Source organism: Meleagris gallopavo, chromosome 9 (genome assembly GCF_905368555.1).
Source record: "Meleagris gallopavo chromosome 9, MGAL_WU_HG_1.1, whole genome shotgun sequence".
Lineage (NCBI taxonomy): Eukaryota > Metazoa > Chordata > Aves > Galliformes > Phasianidae > Meleagris > Meleagris gallopavo.
The window spans coordinates 14015777-14036871 of NC_139412.1; the positions used below are offsets into that span (position 1 = coordinate 14015777).

Below are 21095 nucleotides of genomic sequence, written 5' to 3' on the forward strand. Positions count from 1 at the left end.
CCGATGGCACTCCATGCACTGGGGCAGTGCTGTCCTAACATGAACCCCAGGGCTGCAGGGGCCACGCATGGGAGTGCCAATCACAAAGGATGGTCCTACTGTTTGATATGGCTTCTGCCACTTGTTCTCACAAAAACTTTGGAAGACTGCAATGAGAAAAGCATAGGAGCAGCTGGCTGCAGTAATAATGTCTTTTGCCTGCGTTTTGCAGGCTGTTGTGGAGTTGTTCCCATGTGACTGTATTTACTCACTTCAAGGTGCCGTATTTTGCTGCAACCAAGCAGGGCTGGCCAGTAATCAAACCTTTATAAACTATTGCTTTTTTTTCCCACTCACTGTGCACTTGCTGACTCGCCAGCATCCAGAAATCCATACACACAGTGATGTTTGGAAGCCCTATAAGGCTGTCACTGTTCATTTCTTGCAGGTTGCAGGGTTGTTATTTTATACTCATTGTAGGGCACAGACTGTAATGCCGCGAGGTTAAGGTTTAAGGTTAAAAATGTGAAAATACAGGCTATAAATGCAAGCTGTGTTGTACCCCACCTCAGTACCTCAGTTCTACCTGCAGTTGTCAAATCCCACAGCCTGAGCTCCTGGGTGACCACAGCTCTGCATGCCCAAGATGGAGGACACATACAGCTGCCATTATACCTATCTCAGTTAATTGAGACTGCTAAATGACAGCTGGTTTTGCAGGTAATCAGTGTTTGCAGCAGGAAAACAAACACTCCAGTGCAAATATTCCCATATCCTGAAGCTTTATTGTCACTCTTAAAAAAAAGAAAGAGAGCTTAATCCCTTTGCACAGAGGCTGGGCTCCTGTAAGGCTCTTTATGTAGGAACCAGCGCTTCACACGGACTGAGTGCACGTGTGAACGCAGCACCCGCTCCGCGTGGCCCCGCCTCCAACCGGCGCATGGCCACGCCCCCTTCGTGGAGCCACGCCCCTTCGTGGAGCCACGCCCCCCTTCGTGGAGCCACGCCCCCTTCGTGGAGCCACGCCCCCTTCGTGGAGCCACGCCCCCTGGAGCGGCAGCGAGCCCCCCATCCCCCTGTGTGGGTGTGGAGGTGCGTATGGTGGCTCCCAGCTGTCTCCCGTTTGAGGTACCTCTCCCTGCTGCCTTTCCTGCTCCCTCTCCGCCGGCTGCACCCGGGACCTTCTGGGTCGTCAAGCCGCCCCCCGCTTGAGCCGTGTGCCGCAGGTGGGAGCCCGCCGAGCTGCTGCTACTTCCCCACCGCTTCTCCTGCGTCCGTGTCCCGCAGCTCTTCTCCGCTCCGGCTCCACGGATTTCCTTATTTGCGTCTCGCTGTTGCCAGCAGCCGACATAGCCGCGGGGCTGCGTTTCTGGGGGGCCGCTCCCTTTGCCCACAGCTCCCGGCTGTGCCGGGCGCTGTGCAGTTTCTACTTCGTTCCCGTCTCCTTTTGTTGCGGCGTACGGCTGCCAGCAGCGACTCGCAATGAGCCTACCCTACCCTACCCAGCCACGGCGCGGACGGCCCTGACCCGGTCCGGGTCTGCGGGTGACGCTGCTGGGGGCCGTGGGGCCGAGCGCTCCGTCCCTTCCTGCTGTCTCTCTGCCTCTCCCCCCGTCCTTAACAGAACATCCGAGCCGCTCCACGTGGGAGCCTTACGCTGTGCTGGATTTTTTCTTGCCGGCAGCATCGGATAGTGAGGCCTGGCAGAGGATTGTCACCGCTCATAAAAAGTGCTAACCCTTATAGAGCTTGAGCATCTTGACATAAGACAGCATTTCTCAGCTGACCATGTTACTCTTACCTGGAAAGCTGCCTTCCTCACCTCATTGCAACTTGTGTGGGTATTCGTGTAGCAGCACAGGTGGCAGAAACACCTTGTGTGTTTAAGAAAATGGTATCAGATGATCATATGAAGCGGATTTTATATTTAATGATTTAATTAAATGTGTGCAATCTGTGTTTGGATTTCTTGTTTGAATTTACCTGAACTTCTCTTGAGCTAGATTAAATGACAGATTTCCGTATGCAGATTTGTGCTACTTTAAGTACATCTGTCTGTAATCACACCTGCAGTCAGTGAGCTTCATGTAACGTTTCCCTATCCTCATGTCTGTGGGTCGCCCTTTGCTGGGAATGCATAAACACGAGATCTTTCACATAACTGTGAGCACAGACAGTAGAATCAGGTGTTTGGTTTTTTTTTCTTGTTCTGAATGACAAGAGTTTCCAAAAGTATTTCATATCCCACTCAAGTTATCCAGCTTGAGCACATAAATGGCTCCAATGACTGAATTCATGCCTGAGCCTGTGTTAGTACTGGAAAGTTGCATTGTTCCTGGAAGAAAATCGGCCAGTCTATTTTTTCTTTTGCAAAAAGGCCTGTGACAGAAGGTGTAGGTGCAGCTTCAGTAATGGAATTACTCTCCCTAGAGTTCCCTTTCAGTGTCTTGTGTTCACAGAGCAAACCAGGTGCGCTGGAGGTGGGAGCACTGTGTGTCTCTGTACTCGGCCAGGAACAGCACAGCCCGGTCCAGGCCTCAGCTCAGTTTGGAAATCCAGAGATGACAGAGCGTGGGTGTGTGGGTGGTGGATCAGACACGGATGTGAGCTTTATTTTTTTCTCATGATGTGGGGCTGACCTCAGAATCTGGTTGTAGCCTTTCTGTGCTTTGGTGTCAGGAACTGGAATTACAGATCAGGAGTTCAATTCCTGAAAGGCTGTTTTCAAAGCTTTCCTTTTCCAAGATGCTGGAGGGAATTACACCTTCTGAGTGTACCTCGTTTTAAACCATGATGAGAAGCACCCCCCCACAGTTACCTTCATTCTATTTTTTAGTTATTTCAGGCATGGCTGAGGCTTGGAATGCCACCACTGATAAAGAATGAAGAACACTACGGCATACAAACTTTCTTCAACAAGCAGCCCTGCTTTCCCATGGCTTTCAGCATCGCACTTTGTCTCAGACCATTGAGCTCAGTAGGCAAAGGAGTACAAAGGAATTGGGCTCCACGTGTGTTTGACTTCTGAGCTCATGCCACGTTAAAGAAATAGTTTTTTTTTCTTTTTGTTTGTTTGCAAATAGCCTCAGATTCTGAGGCTGTGCCCTCAGTGCCAAGTCCCACTTGCCAGGGGAGCTGGGAGGGATAAATCACCAATCCCCCTCAGCAGAAAAGTGGGCAGTGCTGGGGTGCAGCTCTCCTGGTTTTACTGAGCCGTGCATCCCAACCCACTGCCGAATGCCAGGCAGGCAGTGCAAGCGTGGTGTTACTGGGGCGGAACAGGCTGGGTCAGGACAGCAATTTATGACATGTCACACTTGAAAGCAAGCATGGGGAAATCGTGGTGGAATGAAAGCAGAGTTGAGGTCAGCAAATATTTTTGAGGGTAAAAAAAAAAAAAAAGACACATGGTTGCTTTTGCCCTGCATCTTTAGCTGTGCCTTTTGTTTGTTGGAACTTGGCCAAAGCATGCTTTCCAACTTTTCTGACCATTAAAAATATACAGGTTGTGAGGATAAGTAACAAATGAGGGCAGGGGGTTGGTTGGTCTCTATGTGACTGCCACCTGTGGGGTCTGGCTTTAAGCTGGTTTTAGTTTCTCACTAGCAGCTACCACATATTGGTTTGTTCTTGCATTTTCAAGCATGTCACAAATTAATGGCTAAGAAGAAGCTTTGAGGAGTAACTTTTATAGCATGAAGACTCCTAGCAGAAGAGCTGGGTTCTTCAAGGCTGGTGTAACATGCTGTGCTCCCTTGGTTGGAGGGAAGGCTGAACAACAGGTGTTTCTCTGATGGAAGGGTCTGAGCAGCAGAAACGTGAGGGAGGTTGTGTGGGGAGCTCAGCACTAGTCCCCTGTGAAGGTACGGGAATGGTGGGTTATTGCAAACCAACAATCAGAGAACTGCAAATTCTTTTAAAACTCCTTTTGTCTCATGGATGGAAGGGCAGGTATAGCACAAACTTCAGCACAAGCCCTTGCCTCCTCCCCACAGTCAGGTGTACTTCAGGGCAGTGTGTGAGTGCTTCCCTCTTACCTCTGAGCTGAGGCTCCCAACCTCTGCTGGGCTGGATGGAGCAGGTCGGCTGGGTGGCTCTTAAAGCAAAGCCTCTGAAATGTTGTCATGCTCTCACAGCTGGGACATGGCAATCCTGGTTCTGTGAGGTATGAAAGGTTTGCTTGGTGTCCCAGGGGCTGTGCTTGTTTATTTGTGTTCTGGCAGTGTGCAGAATTACAGTGAACTACATCCTGCAAGATCTGCAAATAGTTCCCACCTATGAAATAAACAGAAGTCTCAAATATTTAAACTAAAACTTTGGATTGCTAGTTTATGACCACTAAGAGGCTTTATTGACCTTACAGAGCCTGACTCACACCTCTCCTCTGATGGTGCTGATTCTGTGAAATAATAGCAAAGGACCAAGAACATCAGTCCTTTGTTTACCCTGGGTGGGATGAGTCATTTAATTAAAAATGGATAAAAGGAAGTAAATTGCATGTAATGCAAATTTCACCCATGCAATTCCTGGCTGGAGGGAGGTAGATAGTGTGGGTGATTAATCATGAAACAGTTAGGTTGGGTTGGGTAGAAGTGCACAGGGGACAGAAGTGCTCATGCAGGATTCTTCAAAAGGAAACTTGACAGGACTTTCTGTAATATTGTGGTCTCATACTTTCTCCAGAAGCCCAGGAGTAAAAGAGTTTATTTCTTGTGTGGTCAGTGGAGCACTTCCTCAATTATGTGTTCTCCATGTGCACAGAATAGAGGACTTTACTAATTCTTCTGCCTGCCATTGTATTGTTGCTCTCAATTGTTTATTACCAGCTGCTCTCATGGGGTTGGGCTAGAGACCTACTGCTCTGATACATTCCTGCATTCCTTTGTCCCAAGGCACATCATTGGGCATTCCTGATCAGTGGATATCCTTTCCTGAAGCTGCCCAGAGGGAGGAGGAGGGAAAAGGTATCAGCAGAGCAGCTGGATTCTGTCATTTCTGGAAAGTGAGGTAGAGACTGAAAGCTAGGGAAACCACGCAGGGCTGTGCTCTTGATGAACTGAGCAGCATTTTTATTCCTGAGATAGAAACGGGAGAAAGAAGCCATCACTTGGGGCACGGCTGCCACCCTCCCACCTGCTCTGGGAGGGAGTGACAAAGTGTGTCAGGTACAAGTTTCGCTGAGTGGAGAAAGATCAATGTCAAATGTGTGGGGAGTTGAACTTGAGTAATTTCGCTTTTTGGAGATAACTGAGAAGAAACCAGTCTGGTATTGCCAGAATTCAGCCTTGACTGTTAGATGGTAACAGATGCATTTATGTGCGGACTGCACAACTGCCTGCTTTGTTTGGAGGCAGTCCTTATCAGCTGTCACTCAGCTGAAGGCCGCTCAGCTGCTTGGGATTTTGTTGGGTAGGAACAGCAGAGCTCTTCTGTCCTTTCAGAGGGACAGCTCAGACAAAATATCATTGCAGGCAGTGCAACTGCAGCATTTTTAGTAGAAAAGCTTTTCAGAAAGCAATTGTATTAAATCTGTTCTCCTGGCTCACGACCACTCTGGGTCTGTGAAGGACCGGGCAGCGCATAGCCATAAGTGGTGCACTGCAGAGCAAGAGGAAAAGGTGCACCTTGGAAGGGCTCTTGTGATGTCTTGCAGCAGAGCGTTGCAGCAGCTAACCAAAAGTCATCACCTCGTTTTGTGACGGGAAAAAGGGAGATGTGGGTTTTCAGCCCATTCCTCCCAGAGGCCATCCTGTAGTTTGCTTTTTTTTTTTTTAACCTCTCTGCTGGTGAAGGTCAGTCAGACGTCATGGTGTTATGCTTGTGAGCACCATGATGGCCATCCTTGTTTTGGCTGTACAGTATCAATGGCAATGCTGCTGTGTATTCCATGGTGCTGACACCAGAAGTAAGATGGTGGAGAGTAGGGCTTAGCATGAGACAGGGTTGATGACTGAGTACAGGTATAGCAGTTTCGGTGCTCGGTATTTCTTCTCCTGTTCACTATAGCAGACACTGGAATGGGTGGTATGATTGTGGTGCCAGGATCACATCCATCATCATTAGTGCAATGCCATTCTTGTCTTTACCTGCCCTGTAAGAGTTGTTTTAACTAATAAGGGCACTGGGAAGTGTTCACACATTGTAAGGCATAAGGAGGTTATTTCCTTATATTGTAACAGGATGCGTGATAACAAGGTATGGACAGAGGCAAGCAGCCTTTCCTGCTCACTGCTATTTTCATCAGGCTATGAATAGCCTGGTGAGATCAGTGTTATCTGTTCCGGGTTTTGTTGTGTCGTGGGCAGGGATGTTTTCATATCTTTATTACATGGACCTCTGTGCAGCCCCAGCAATGAGGTGGATCTGCACGATCCCATGCTGACCCAGCTGCTGAAATCAAGGTGTTAAATGCTCCATTATCAGAAGAGGGTCCTGGCTGGCTGATAGGCAGGTTAAAGTTCCTAAACCTTTCCTCTTCCTTTAAATGCAAAGCAGTGTCTGGTCACGGTGATCTGCTTGGCTTGCAGCGAGCAATGTTAAACTGGACACGTCCCAGCACTCAGTGCTTGGCATGGGTACCTAGAGGGGTGCACTGAGTAACCAGAGTAGGTGTGTGGGCAGCTGAGCACCGGGCTGGAGGTGGACAGCAGAGACAGTTCTGTTTGGTGCTGGAGCTCAGGGAAATCTCCCAGAAATAAAATGGATATGCAGCATAACGGAGGCATCCCTCTCATCATGTCTGTCCAAAAGGAGCTGTTTTGTGCTTGCCAGGCTAAGCAAGCATTTAATTTTCACCCAGTAAAACTGTTTGGAAGAGTGTTACCTAGAAAAACAAACAAAACTCCCCAGAATGTTACCCTTTTCTGTAATGAGAAGAAAACTGACTTGAAGACAGAGGAAGCAGTCACTCAGGTCTGTAACGTACCTTCCTTCATACCTGGCTGTGGCTGCTGCAGAAGCCTCACCTGGGAGCGGTGGCACTGTTTGTTTTACAAAGCTCACTGGGCTGCACCTGGTGGAGCAGCTCCTGTGGCCTTGTGCAGCACTGCCGTGTGGGGAACCTGGCAGCTCGGGTCACGTGTGGGCAGAGCTGCCAAGGGATGAGGAAACAAGCGTTGTCCAGGCTGCTTTCACTTGGTGTGCCGCAGCGCTGCTACGCGCCCCGTGAGACAGTACTGCGCTCTGCTGAAACAAGGTTGGTGTTTATTTGTTCCTTTGGGGTTGGTGCTGCTGCTTGATGCCTTGCCGAAGGGAGAAAAGTACAGTCTGGGGCAGCTCACTGCTGTTTGTATCTTGGCTCTGTAAATGGGGAGTCTTAGCATCTGGACTTTCCTTGAATGTCAGCTCCACAGCATGCAGGACTGCTCATTGCCAACGCACAGCTAACAACAGGAAGGTTTATTCCTTTAGTGATTACCTCTCTTAGCTTTTCTGCTGGTGCTCGGTGCTTCCCTCTGTCCTGGGGTCAGCAGGCTGCTCGCTCTGGCGCTGCCCAGCTCCTCCTGCCACAGTAGGCGCAGCTCACGCTGCTTCTCTGCCAAGCCAGTGAAGGCAGCAGGGGCTGCAGCTGTTGAGAAGAGTCTTTTTGCACCTAAGTGCTGGTAGTTAGTTCTGTAGTAAGCTGAATCAAGCATGGAGAGGGGTGAGAGGAATGATCAAAGCTCCCTGAATAACACCTAGACAGGAGAAACATCGAACTCCCTTCCTCTAGATGAGAAACCACAGCAGTGACACAGGTTTGTAAAAGGAGCATCATTGGATTTTTGCATTCAAATGCTTGGGGATATCAAATGAAGCAAGCAAGTGGTGGGTCAAAACACAACAAAGGCACATACTTTTTCATTTCAGGCATAGTGAGTCTGTGGGGCTTTGAGAGTACCACAAATGCTTGAAATTAATGTGAGCTCTGCAGGTAATCCTGGAAATCTGCAAAAGGCACAGATATTGCTCCAGTTTTAGGGAGCTGTGCCCTGTGACCTGCAGAATGCCTGGTGCAGGCTGCGTGCTGTCTTCTCCCAGCTGCATGCTGTAGTCCTCGGAGAGGATGAGCAGTGACTCAGGGGCCTGCAGTCCTGTGTGGCCGCTCCTCTGTTGCTAAACTGCACACTGATATTCTCTGCTCACTGAAGTGTTTGCTGCTTCTTGGTGCAGTGGCCAAAAGAAACCAGAAATCAGCACAGTAGGAGATGCAGGCAGTTCTGCCCCCAAGCAGGTCATGCTTCTGCTTGTCTCTGCACCCACAGCTCTCACACTGCTGAGCGTGTGTTGATCTCCTTGTGATTATCGCTTTCTCTAAAAAGCAGTTAGATGGAAGGAAGTGTTTTGCATCTGATGTCCTCCTCTGCTCAGATTCACAGTTGTCACTGGAGATATGGTGAAACGCTTGCCTGCCTTTGTGTCATGACACACAGCAGGACCTCGGGGCTGTTCTGCAGCACAGGGCATCACAGTGCTGCAGCACCTGAGGGCAGTCTGCCTTTGCCCTGCACGGCTCCCATAGGTGCCATTAACACTGACTCAGGCGCTTCTCGCTTTCGGGACTCTCCAGGTCAGTGCCTGCTGCCAGGAGCTGTGTCCTCAGAGGGTGAGCTGGGAGTCCTCCTGTTTCAGGGGCTGCTGAGATGCAGCACCTTCTTTCCCACAGCAAGCCTGAGAGGCGCTTTGCTTTTTAACTCTTGAAACAAAAGGAGTTGGCTGTTTGGGTTCTATTAACCTTTTCCTCTCAGGTAACCGTTCCAATAAGATAAAACATTCTCAGGAAAAAAAAAAAAGCCATTTAGAAATAAGTGATATTTTTCTGATTAACTCCTGGGCTAATAAATAAATGTGAGTCTGCTGAAAAGGTTTGCTGAAGTAATTTCAAGTTCTAGAAGGGCAAATACTGTGAGTAATGTGTCACCTGAAACTTTTTGTTTCCTCAATAAAATCCGTCCCAGAAACTTTTGTAAACTTGTACTTCTAGAAGTAAGGTTGTGTCTGAGGTAGTTGAGCAGAACCAGTGCCAGTGCCTTGTTGGGCTGAACAAAATGCAGGTTTCAGCAGAGAAACAGATTTTTATTACTGCTCTTGTTTTCAATAATGTGGTATCAATAGTTTCCTACATGATACAGGCTGTAGTTGCAGTGTGATATACGCATGTAAAGCTTTCTTCTGTTCAGAAATTATTTTATAATAATTACAGAGTTTTCATGTTTGTTTATTTCATTACTTAGCCTTTTTTGTGTGTGTTCTGACAGTCGCTGTGCTTCTACATGTTAGACCATTTTGAGAAAAAGAACAAATACTTGGGGATGTATCAGGTGTCAAATAATGTAAATCTATAAAACAATGTCTCATGAGCAAAGTCCAGCTGAAACTCCTTGGCTCTGGAGTTGGCATGCCAGTCCAAGAGGTGCATTGTGTGGAGGCAGGCTGAAGGGGGGATGGAAGTAATCTGAACCACGGCTCTGAGGAGCACCTGCTGGACCTGGAGACGTTGAATGTGGAGGCTGAGGGCAGATAAGGCAGACACACTGAGAGTGATAGAGGCCTTGAGGTCAGGGAATGGGTGTGATGATCGTCAAATGGTATTTGCCATGAAAACTGGGATTTGTTCATTTTCAGCGTCCTGGCTACCAAGGCTGTGGCTTTGGGAGAAAAAGCCAAGGATGATGAAATCCACAGTCACCCGATGGGCTTTGACTCAGTGGGAAAGTCCCATCTGGTGAGCTGGGAAGTATTTACATGGACTCAAGCAGAACTTTTCCTTCCTTGGAGGTGCGCTTTACTGCCCTCCGGTTGGTCAGGAGGGAAGACAAGGAATAATGTGGCACTGCAAAATGTGGTTTACCTTCCCTCCACACCATGCAGCCTCTGGCCACTTTTGGGCTCTGCTGAAATGCTGAGCGATCCGCACATACTCTGTCTGAATAGCAAATATCAGTTCAGCACAAGGCGGAATGCACTGATATTAGAAAATGAGCAGCATCTGGTGTTTCATGGCCTAACATGCAGCAATAATACCTGCATATCGCATTTTACAATTGCTTTACGAAGGCTGACTGCTCCCTCTGTTTCATTTAGGGCAGGAAGGAATAAGGAATAGGAAAAGGGAGGTAAAAAACAAGTAGGCAGTTTGGCAGTTCATATGCATATCTTGCTTAAATCATGCTGAGTCAGCTGTTTACCTGTTAGCAGGAAAGCAGCTAAAATAAAACCCCATCTTGGAGAGGTTAGTGCTGTGCGAGATGCTGTAGGATGATGAGGAAAGTAGGGCAGCTTGATTTGGAACTTGTGCTGAAGAGCAAATACAAACCCCCAGTGTACACATTCGGTTACCATATGTCGCACTTATCAGAAAGGCGTCTTGATGTTATTTCTTTGCAGGGATGCCTGAACTCCACGGAGGCAGTCTTCTCTGCTGAAGGAGGCGCATACCAGAGGTGCTGGGGGTGCGCTGAGCTTTCGTGCCTGTTGAGGCAGGCGGTGAGCTTGCTCCTCACTGTGCTTGCCTGTTTGATTGACGCTGGCTTCCAAGTTGCTACGACTGTGCCTGAAAGAAAGCGAAGGAGCCTCATTTTGCTGAGAGTATTTTCCTGGCAGGGGAAGGAACGCAGAGCAGCAAAACGTGCCAGGGAAGAGCTGCCCACAGCCTGGAAGTGAAGGTCCATGTGCTAACGCAACTTCCATTCGAGCCATGATGTTGTGAATGAAGCCCTTTTGCTCCAGCCTTGTCTTGCTCAGCACACTGGGGGCTGCCCATGGCATTGCAGCAGGCTGAGCTGGATTAGTTGCTGGTGTGTCATTGCTCCATCTGTATGAATTGCTGAAGAACATTGCAGGGAACATGTTGGACTTGAGCTTCCTGACTGAGGAGGAGTATGAGAAGCTGATGAAGGTTCTGCAGAGAGATGCAGAGCTGAAGAAGAAAGATGGGGATCGCATCAGGTGAGACAGCATGCAATAACAGCAAGTCATGAGCTCCCACCCGGGGGATATTTTACTTCTTATAGAGGAGTGTGTGTATGCATGTGTGTGTGTGTGTGCACAGGGAGGGGTGCAGGCTGCAGCAGTGCTGTCCCTTCGTGCCTGGATCATGAAAGATTTTTTCATTGAACATCCTGCTTTTCAGCCTGCTGTCACTGCTGTCCCCTCTCTGCAGGACTGTTGAGCTGGTCTCTCCTTTGGAGTTAGTGAGTACCCCGTAGAATGTGAAGGGGACTCCTCCCTTTCCTGCTTTGGGAAAGGTGCTGATTTCTCAGTGGCAGAGGTCAGTGCAGGAGAGTATCTGCTGCCTTATTTTCCTCACCTAGTAGCACAGAAATCTCTCAGTGTTTTTAAATGAGGCTTTACATTCTTATCTCCAAGGTGGGTGTGCACAAAGTATCCATCATGCAGGCAGAGAGAGGGGCAATGAGAGGCCCCATGAACAGCTCAAAGTTTGCAGGGCATTCTAGGGCTGGGGCCAGCTAATATGGATTGCTTGGTGCCGTAGTCACTTTTTAAATGTCATCCATGTTAACAGTGTGCTCCAGGCTTGGGAAGCTGGCACCAAATTCTCCACTGCTGGAAAGGAATAGTTCAGTGGGTGTGGATGGCACTGTGCCTGGCTACCCCTGATAAGGATGCCTTTGACTTCTTGGTGAGCTGAAAAAGAGTAAACCCTTTGTTGGAGGGATGCTCAGGGCTTGAAGGGGGAATGGGCAGCCTTGCAACAGGCTCTTGCTTCTCCCCTGAATTGAAGCATTAAAAAAAAAAAATCCTTTTTTTTTTTTTTTTGTTAATGTTTGTTAGGGTATTCTTTCTTACTTTTTTTTCCCCCTTTATTTCTGAAAGGTAGTAAAATTTCTGCTTTGTTGTGGAGGTTTAGGGGAAAGTGTTGGATAATTTCAGTTTTGCTTTGCTCTTCGGGAGACACTGCACAAAAGGCTTTCATTGGGGAGCCAGGTGAGTTAGATCCTCCAGAGAGCAGTGCCAAATGCCACTTGCTATGAGTGCAGCTGACTGCAGTGAGACCTCCTGTGCCAATGTGAACACGTTTGGCTCTACCATGGCCAGCTTGCTGGGGGAGACAGACTCAATAGCATTACACTGATTTGGTGTCAACAGGATTAAAATATGTGCCTGAATCTCCTCTGGCCCAGCACCCTGATAGGGCAGACGGCCTCTCAGGTCTCAGGGACTCTGAGCTGTAATAACTGGGAGACAGTGGCAGCCAAAGGTTTTTACACCAAGGAGTCATATAAAAACAAATTTGCTGGAAAAGAGTTAAAAATACAGGCTAGCAAATGAAGCACTGACAGATTTAAGTGCCAAAAACCAGCCCTGGGTGTGCCCAAGCTAGTTACAGTAAGTAAAGCTGTGCTTGGGAAGGAGAGCTAACTGTTTGTGTGCCAACATCAGCATGGCAGCAGGAGCAGGAAGAGAAGTGTCCAAGGAGAATGCTGAAGGGCCAGGTTGGTCTCCTGAATTGCATAATTTATTTCCACAGTTTGCAGATCTGATCCAAAAAGGCTTGCAGTTCCTAAAGTGATAAATAGACAAATAAAACAAAGAAGCGCAGGACCTATAAACAATCCCACCCCTTCCCAAACCCTCAGAGCTGCAAATGAAATAGACAAATCTTATGAGGTGACTCGATTTTGAACGTGTAGTTTGTAAAAGATGAAGATTTTTTCTTGCAAGGTGCTGTTTGTTTTTTTTTTTTTTAAAAAAAGTAACTTTAATTTTTATGTTAGTTTGGCCCTTGTGATTGCAGAGAATAATCTCAAGATCTTTTGTAATAGCAGATAGGGGAACTGTACATGCAGCTGTTATGAGAGTAGCTCAGGGAAAGTTGAAACTTCGGAGATCTTTTAAGCGTATAACATTTCCCTTGACTTTCAGACGGATACAAGGCTCCATCAAGGATGAAAAGAAGAAGAAGTTTGTGACAGGTGAATGGTTTTCAGAAGTGAAGGCAAAACGGTTTCAAGAAGACTTAGAGGGTTCGGATCTGCTTCGAGCATCAATCAGAAGGAAAAAGGGCAAACTAGAAAGTAAGTATGTTAATGTGTGTTTTAAACCAAACTGATGGACCAGAAAAAGGTGGTCAGTATGTGGGTCTCCCTGTACTGGAGCCTTTTGGGAGCCAAACTTCAGTTTAAAAAACAGATTTTGTGCCAAACTTTCAGTACTGGAAAAAATATCTGTTTATGAAAACCAGGGCCCAAGGGAAAAAATACAGCATGGCAAAAGACCAAGATCAAAGTTGTTTACCAGCTATATGCAGAAAATGCTTTCTCCCCATTTCTGCTTGTTTATTCCAAAATGTCTTATTTGTCAGAAGTCACTAGTATCATTTCTTGTCACAGAAGCAAGGAGGAAGGGAGATAATGTGAGGCAATTTCTAGCATCAGATTGATATGTGTGGGTCAGAGACCCCTCCATTTCCCAGACTGATCTGGTAGCAACAACCAGGCAGCTGCTCTGGCAGGCCTCCAGGATGGTGAGGTCAGTCACATCTCTGCAAAGGCAGAGAGTGCCTCTCATCTTCTGGCAGAAATTTGCTCCCTCTCAAAGAGAAGTGAAAGCCTAGCTTTTTATTTTTATATACAACGGATCAAATCAGATTTGATGGCTCATGACAGTGAGAGGAGAGCAGCCCTATGTCAAATGAGCACGACTGTGCTTTGAGTCCAAATTTAACGAGCTTGATGCTGACACTTTGTGCTGAACACTTGTGCAAAGCAGAACTGATTCACATCTTATCCTCACCATGAAGACAGGCCAGCCAGCCCCACAGCAGGATGTTAGGATGTCTCACACAACTTCTTGATTATTTGTCAGGGTGGGTAGTCACAGATGTGGCCAGTGAATTGGTGGCTGCTCCTTCTCCAAGGAAGTAACCCTGATAGTCAGCTCTTCACAAAGTCTACCACCATTCCTAATACAAGAACCTTATAGCTGGGCTCTGTTCTTTTGTGCTAAGATCATGGTTGTCTTCCATCTGTCCAGAACTCAAATGCCATCTCTACTAGTTTGGTTCAGCTGTCTTCCCTGGGTTTGGCTGTATTTCTTTCTGTGGGGCTGCAGTAACATAGATCACTCCTTTGTTTGCCAGGCCTCAGTGGCCAGGACCTAATTAATGTAACATTTTCTCCCCTTTCTGAACCCCAGTTTAGTTTATTCTTCTTAGCTCCTCATTATTCAGACACATACTTGAAGCTAAACAGTGGCCAAGGACTAACTGAGAGCCTCATTTCCCTTTGCATTTTGTAGCTTAGCATAGATTCATTAGAACCCCTGCAGAACTGGCCCATCATATTTCATATGAAGTTGCTTTTATCCTTGGTATTGAGGATTCATTATGTCATTATATTTACTGTTTTGACATCTCTCCAGAATGCTAAAACATGTTAAAAACCTTTTACTGTTTGGCAGGCTTGCCTGGCCATTTCTGCAGGGTGTGCTCTGCTTTTTGAGGATGTACATTTGTGATTTAACTCTTACTACTAATATGTATGTATGAGACATGGCCTAAGGTTATCACGTAAAATAATCTCCTTATTAAAATAGCATTCATATGCAAGTTACGTTTTTGCTTATGCATTTTCACAGAATCACAGAACTGTAGGGGCTGGAAGGGATCTCTGGAGGTCATCTTGTCCAAGCCCCTGCTAAAGCAGGTTCCCTAGAGCAGGCTGCACATGAGAGTGTCTGGGTGGGTTTTGAGCATCTCCAAAGGAGACTCCACCACCAATCTGGGCAGCCTGTTCCAGTACTGTCACCCTCACAAAAAAGAATTTCTACCTCCTTTTCAGTGCTAGACAAATGCTGCTTTAAGAAGGATGAAGCAAACGTTACTGAATTATTGTAGCAATTATGCTTAGATACAGCCCTTTTTCTTCCCTCGCCTTCTTTTTCAATTCTTAGCCTTACTATGGAAAAGCACAGCTACAATCTGACAGTGTTGCTTGCTCTTACTTTTCCCACTGCTGTTTTACAGTTGAGAATCAAGATTCAGCAGCTGCTCTTTTCACCTTGCTGTTACTTTCCATACGTTCAGCTCCTACAGTGATTACCACACAAGGCTTGCTTCCTTTCACCCATGAGGGCGAGCACTTCTCTTGCTGACGTGCCATCAACAATATTGCCTCAGTGAGAGCAGTGCTTGCCCTGTCAGGGAACCATACGAGGCCCTGTATGAATGGTTTGAGCATGTAGCTGACCTGCAGTAGATGATGTAAGGGCCTTTGCTGGCCATCCTGTTGCCTTTTCAAGGTGATGAAGATGTGTGTCTTCATTTAATGAAATAAATGTAATGTGCTCATGACTTCAGGGCTGTTAATCCTTATTTATTAGGGAATGAAAAGAGAAAATTCCTACTTGGAAAAGCCCCACAGTATTTTCTGGCAATTGCTGGCATTCCTTCTGCGTGGCTGAGAAAAACAAACATTCGTGCCTGCAGAGAAAAAGGCCCAGTGACCTTTTCTTGAGGAGGGTTTTAACTTTAGAAGAAAGAGTTTTGTGGCTCCCTAAGGACTTTCACTTTTGCTATTGATTATAGTAGAAGGTGGTAATAATCAGCAGCAGTATAGATCTATAAAGTACACAGATGCTCTCTGAATTCAATCTACTGTCTTCAGAACTGCACAGATGAATGAATTTGGTGATAAATTGTCCTTGAGCTTGTGTGCAGTGGATGAGAGTTACTGAGTACTGTCTGTTGGAGAGGCCATATTATCCCCTGCCCAAGCACATCAGTCCTGACAGAACCATTACTGCTCCCTTCCCCAAGGTCTGAGTGTCTGTGTTTTAGAGTGATAGGAAATGGGTAAAGCGGCTAACGTGTTAAAAGTGGCTCTATAAATGCACATTTATGTACAAACAAGTTTAACTGGTCAGATGACTACTAGGTTCTGTTGGAATTTGCCTTCTTTTCTGTTTGATGCTGAAGTTACCAAGGGCACTTTGTTGGCATGTGATTGGACAGTGATGGACAAACTGAAGAAACTGGGCTTGTTCTGCCTGGAGAAAACTGTGGGATCATCTCATTATGGCCTTCCAGTATTTAAAGGGAGATTGTAAACAGGAGGGAAATATTTATTTTTACATGGGTAGATAGTGATAGGACAAGGGGGAATGATTTTAAGCTAAAGGAGGGAAGATTTAGATTAGATGTTAGGGGGAAGTTTTTCACTGAGAAGATGATGAGGTGCTGAAACAGGTTGTCCAGAGAGGTTGTGGATGCCCTGTACCTGGAGGTGTTCAAGGCCAGGTTGGATGGGGCACTGGGCAACCCAATCTAGTTCTTGATCTACTGGTTGGCAACCTAGCCTGGGGCAGGGGACTTGGAACTTGGTGATGGTTTAGCTCCCTTCCATCCCAAGCCCTTGAGCCTCTGCTTCTATTATACGATGAAATATAACCAAAAGAGATGTAGGTGTTTTTGTAACAGATACATTTATTCTTTAAATTAGATCTAGTTGCGAGTGAATACATATGTGCAGACCTTGTAGGTTTTGTTATTGTTGTTGTTGTTTGTTTGTTTTTGACCAAAGTAAGTTTGCTTTTTCTTTGCTGTTTGAGAGATTAATCCTGTTGGTTGTGCAGTAGCAAGAGCCTGTTTGCCAGTTAAATGGCTAATGCAACTTTATACCTTGGCAGGCTGCTTTAAAGGTTACTGTCTTCTTTTGTTTTTTTTTCTTCAGGGTCTTTGAGAGCTCAGAAGACATAGCTGAGCCTTGTGCCAATAAAAATAACAAGGATCTCCTCATTAACTCTATTGGCCTCCTCCTTTGTTTGCCAAGATCAGATGACTTTGAGTAAAAACAGGAAATGGCTGAATTTAAATCCTGGAACGGATTAACTTTATTGACAACCACGGCCTTGTCTTGTGAAGGTTTCCAGCAAAGCAACAGCTCCTGGCATGAGCCAGGCTTTGGGCAGCTCTCTTTGGGCATGCAGATCCGTGGGGGCTGGGGGTGCCACGGCCTGTGGGGAGTGTGATTGATGCTGCCACGGAGCATCCCCCTCTGCAGGAGCAGTCTCCGCTAAATCCCCAGGGTTCCTGCTGTGGAACTCATTTAACAAGCTTTTGCTGTCTTCAGATAAAACACAATGCTGTTGCAAGCTCAATTATGTACTTTCTTGATTGTCTCTGTTGACATTACAGATGAGGTCAACGAGCACATCGGGAGAAGTCTGGAAAGCAAAGATCCTCCCTTCCACGCGCATGCTGCTGGCACAGGAGAGGAGAGGTACCTGCCACTGCTCTTGTTTCTAACAAAAATTGAATGCCACCCATTAAATCCTGTTCTTTAACTGAGCTTCCAGGACCATATTAGTAATAGGCTATATAGAATGCTTTTAAAACCCTTTTTCCAGGAATTGTCAGAGTATCAATCCTCCCCTAATTACTAAGAGCTAATGTGCTTATGCCAGAAAGGTCTTTCCTGCATGATTTGATAAGGAGTCAGTAAAGTGGAAGCTGTCTCTAATGTCAGGTTATTCTGGGTAGTTTTTCAAAGTAATTATGATTTTTATTTGTTTAATTTTTCCCATGGAGCAATGCTAACAAAATGAACTATTTTAGGAAACCGCTCATTTCCTGCTGGTGCCAACCACTGCGTTCAGTGCGCAGCACTCACCGTCATGGCTTGGTAGATTTCATGTTGTGCTGACTGTGCACAAATACACAATAGAAGAACTTCAGCAAGCAAATGAGTGACCTCACTCAATGTTTGTGAACTAAGGAGAATCCATTAAAATATCCACTTTTTTATTCATTGTTGCTTCCATCTCATTTGCGTTCTTCTGTCAGCAGAATGAGGAATCATACTTCACAGGTGGCAATTGCTGCAATTATTAAATATGAGCCTTGAAAACACTTCCAGACCTCCCGCAGCTGAACAATGGGTGTTGTTTAATAAAGGACACAGTCAACATGCTTTACTAGCATGGCAATGGTCCTAATGATTTATTGTGGGAGTCCTGTAAATGTTGCTTTGTTTTTCTCATTCAACCCTAAATGCAAAGCATTCTCATCTGAAATCTCACCGGTGGCCCAACCTGACTGCTTTTCTCCATCTGGAGGGCAGCTGTCACTAGAAACTCCCAAAGACAGTAGAACTAGTCAGGCAATCTGCCCATGATATATGTTCATTTTATTTATGTACCAAGCACTTAGTAATTAACTTATGATACAAGTATGAAGATTTTTATCCCCTACTATATTATCGTTGATGGCTTAATAATTCCTGTAGTTTCTGAGTTCTCATTTAATCCAGGTGTCCTGTGGCCTGACCTGAGGTATGTGGATAGGTATGGCCTGTTCCTTCCTGGACCAAGCCTGAAAGGGCATCTCCCTCTTGTGTGGCTTTTGGACTGTTTTGACACTATCGCATCCTGTGTTTTTCTCTATAGTTTTCTCCCAGAAAGGAAAATCTGAATAAATTCTGGGTGACACCTAGAAGGTGTCACCATTGTTTTTGTTGATCAAGTTCTATACTGACTGCAGTGGTAGACTCATATTTACTTCAAGCTGGGGCAATTTAATATGTCCCCCAGTCCTTCCAATGGAGAAAATGAATGAAGGCACTAGTCTGGGCAGTCTTATATTGGGCAGAATCAGTAGAAAAAAAGTAACAAAGCAGCTGAGCAGAACTGAATCAATGTTGAAGGCTGCCAGACTGCTTGTGCAGTGGATGCCCTATCCAGTACATCCCTACCACTGATCTCCTTGCTCAGATGTTTTTCTACTCTATAGATCCAGCACACCTGCTCTTAATACTGCAGAGGAGCATAAAATCTTGCCAAAACCAAAGCCGAGACTTTCCGCCATGCTGTCTGCATCACACAAGGTACTACCGTCATATCTTCTGTGTTTAGTTTTGTTATTCCTTGGGTCTTCACAAGTCTGTATCTACTGACCAGGGGCTCCACAGGCTGTCCTCTCTAGTATCTGTGCTCAAATAAATGACATTTTTTCCAGTTTTGTGAATGGATATACATTGACAGAGTTTATTTTCCATTCAGAGATTCAGTATACATGATGTTTCTTCCTCGGAGAGTGACACTGGATCAAGTCCGTTTGCAGCTGCAACAGACAGCTTGCATTTGTCTAGTAAAGGTAAAGTTTTTGTTCAGTGAACCACTGACATTTTCATTGTTTAGAGTCAAACACCAAGAAACATGTTGCTTTTTTTGTGCATACAAATGAATAACAAAGAGCTTTTCTTAGCTTGGCCTGTAAGAATGGGCTGCCAAAATTCGTATGAATTATGCACAAGGCAGAAAGAATCAAGAAAAAAATCCTCAGTAAATAAAACTCCTCCTGGCTCTCAGTATGGTTAACTGAGTGCTTGGCTAACAGTTCCTTAATGCACAGATCCAAGTTACATTTCTTTAGTCTCCTGCTTTGAACGTGTAGTGTATTTTGGTATGTAGCAAATAGACAGTATGAAATCTGTCAAGCAGACTGTGAAGCTGTGAACAAATCCCCAACACAGCAACAATTTAGAGCTCAGTGAAATTTTTCCCTTCCTTGGTGCAGAAAGGAGGACTGAGTTTTTCAGGCTTTTCCTTCACATGGAAGGGAACTTGCTGGACTCTCAAAATGGGGAAGAATTAGGAACATATTGGTGGTTTCTAGAAACTCCTCCTGGCTTCCCTTTGAGGACCTTCAGCCCAGACCTTCCAGGGAGTAAGGATATTGTGTGATGAGATGGGTTTTGAGCATTTGTCATTGCTGTAGGTAATGGAGTGTCTCCACCGCCTGCCAAGCTTTCAGACGATGCTGTGCCACAGCCCAGCTGTGCAACTGGAGAAGCTGCTGATGGGGCCACTGGCACCACGGCAGGACCAAAAAATGCACCCGAAGAAGCTTATGCTCCCAGCAAGATACCTGTTAAGAAGAAGCCAAGCAGAAGTCTCTCCAGATCAGAGCAGTTTGTGAATCACCTGGGGCCAGCAGAGAACAACCTTGAAAAGAGAGAGTTACTGACAAGCCCCAGATTGCTGACTACAGAGGGGGAATGCAGCCAGGCAGTGAAGCCAGGCGTGAACTACACAATCTCATCAATGAGTAATAGAGAGGAGGACATTGGCCTTGATCGTGAGCACTTCAAGAATTTGAAGAACTTCTGGGAGAAGGGAGCAGACTCTGTGATGATGGGAAGCGTGCCAGAGTCCCCAGGCTCGCTGGAGGCAGATGGCAGGCAGTTCAAGCTGTGCCGCTCGCTCTCTGTGCAGTCAGACCATGGCCAGAACACTGAAGAAAAACCTGGGGCCTTCACTAAAACAAGAACCCCTTACAAAAGGACAATAACTTTATCTTCCAGTGAGGAAGAACCAAGCTATGTAGCTCCGGTGAGGAAGGGATCCATTTCCATTGCTCCGAGGTCTACATATGCCAAGAGCAAAGGAGGCCTGGTTACAAGAAATAATTCGCTGGGCGAAAGCAATGGGAAGCCATCAGTGCCAGAGGAAGAGAAGGCAGCGCAGCGCAGCTCCAAGAAATCCAGATTGCCTGTGCGAGTGCCTTCCATCAAAATTGAGTCTCCTCCCAAGGAAGTATCTGGCAGCATGTTTGAGCCAGAGACGCCTACGGAGAAGCTTATTGTGGCAGAGGAGCGCAAGCACACAGCGAGCTCTTTGGCAAGCAGGGTGCAGACACTGATTGAGCCTGCGCCTGCAGGTGGTGACAAAAATGATGAGAAAGCACAAAGATCTGATGTGGGCGCTCATGACAACATGGAAATAAATGGAGAGCTACCTGAGGAAAAAACATGCCGGTCTTCAGAACAGCCAGCAGGCAGCGTGCTGGCCGGAGGGGGAGAAGTTGTTCGGAAGATGGACTTGTCTGTTCATTCAGGTACTGAGGGCTGTAACTGCACCCTGGGAAACCCCATTGAGTGTCACCTCTAAGCCTGTTTTCTTCCCTAATACTTACAATTTTGCATGTTTTCTTTGCTTCTACATCTATACTGTATAAAAATTGGTACAGGGTTAGCATGTGTGGAATGTGTTTAACAAGCAGCTATGGAAACAACTGTTCTTTGTAGTGCAGTGAGATGTAAAATTGGGCAATGTTATGTCCCTTTGCCTTTCTCACCGCTGCCTATTCTCATGCTTTGCCTTCAAGCACCTCAGCTAGG

At 46.3% G+C, this 21095-nt stretch overlaps 1 protein-coding gene across 3 annotated transcripts in view; it reads left to right on the forward strand.

Annotated features, from left to right (window-relative positions):
• The first annotated feature begins 970 nt into the window (after window positions 1-970).
• LOC100541464 (synaptotagmin-like protein 2) overlaps window positions 971-21095 on the forward strand; it is a 32698-nt gene continuing 12573 nt past the window's right edge. The window contains exons 1-7 of one of the 3 annotated variants that reach the window (XM_010715385.4): window positions 971-1071; window positions 10345-10905; window positions 12844-12995; window positions 17114-17198; window positions 18707-18800; window positions 18976-19069; window positions 19694-20812. In XM_010715385.4, coding sequence (XP_010713687.1) covers window positions 10805-10905; window positions 12844-12995; window positions 17114-17198; window positions 18707-18800; window positions 18976-19069; window positions 19694-20812 — 1645 coding nt within the window. In that variant the 5' untranslated portion in view covers window positions 971-1071; window positions 10345-10804. Of the gene's footprint in view, window positions 1108-6323; window positions 7175-10344; window positions 10906-12843; window positions 12996-17113; window positions 17199-18706; window positions 18801-18975; window positions 19070-19693; window positions 20813-21095 lie in introns of those variants that run through there. The other 2 variants (XM_010715384.4, XM_003208449.5) reach the window with 2 other exon arrangements.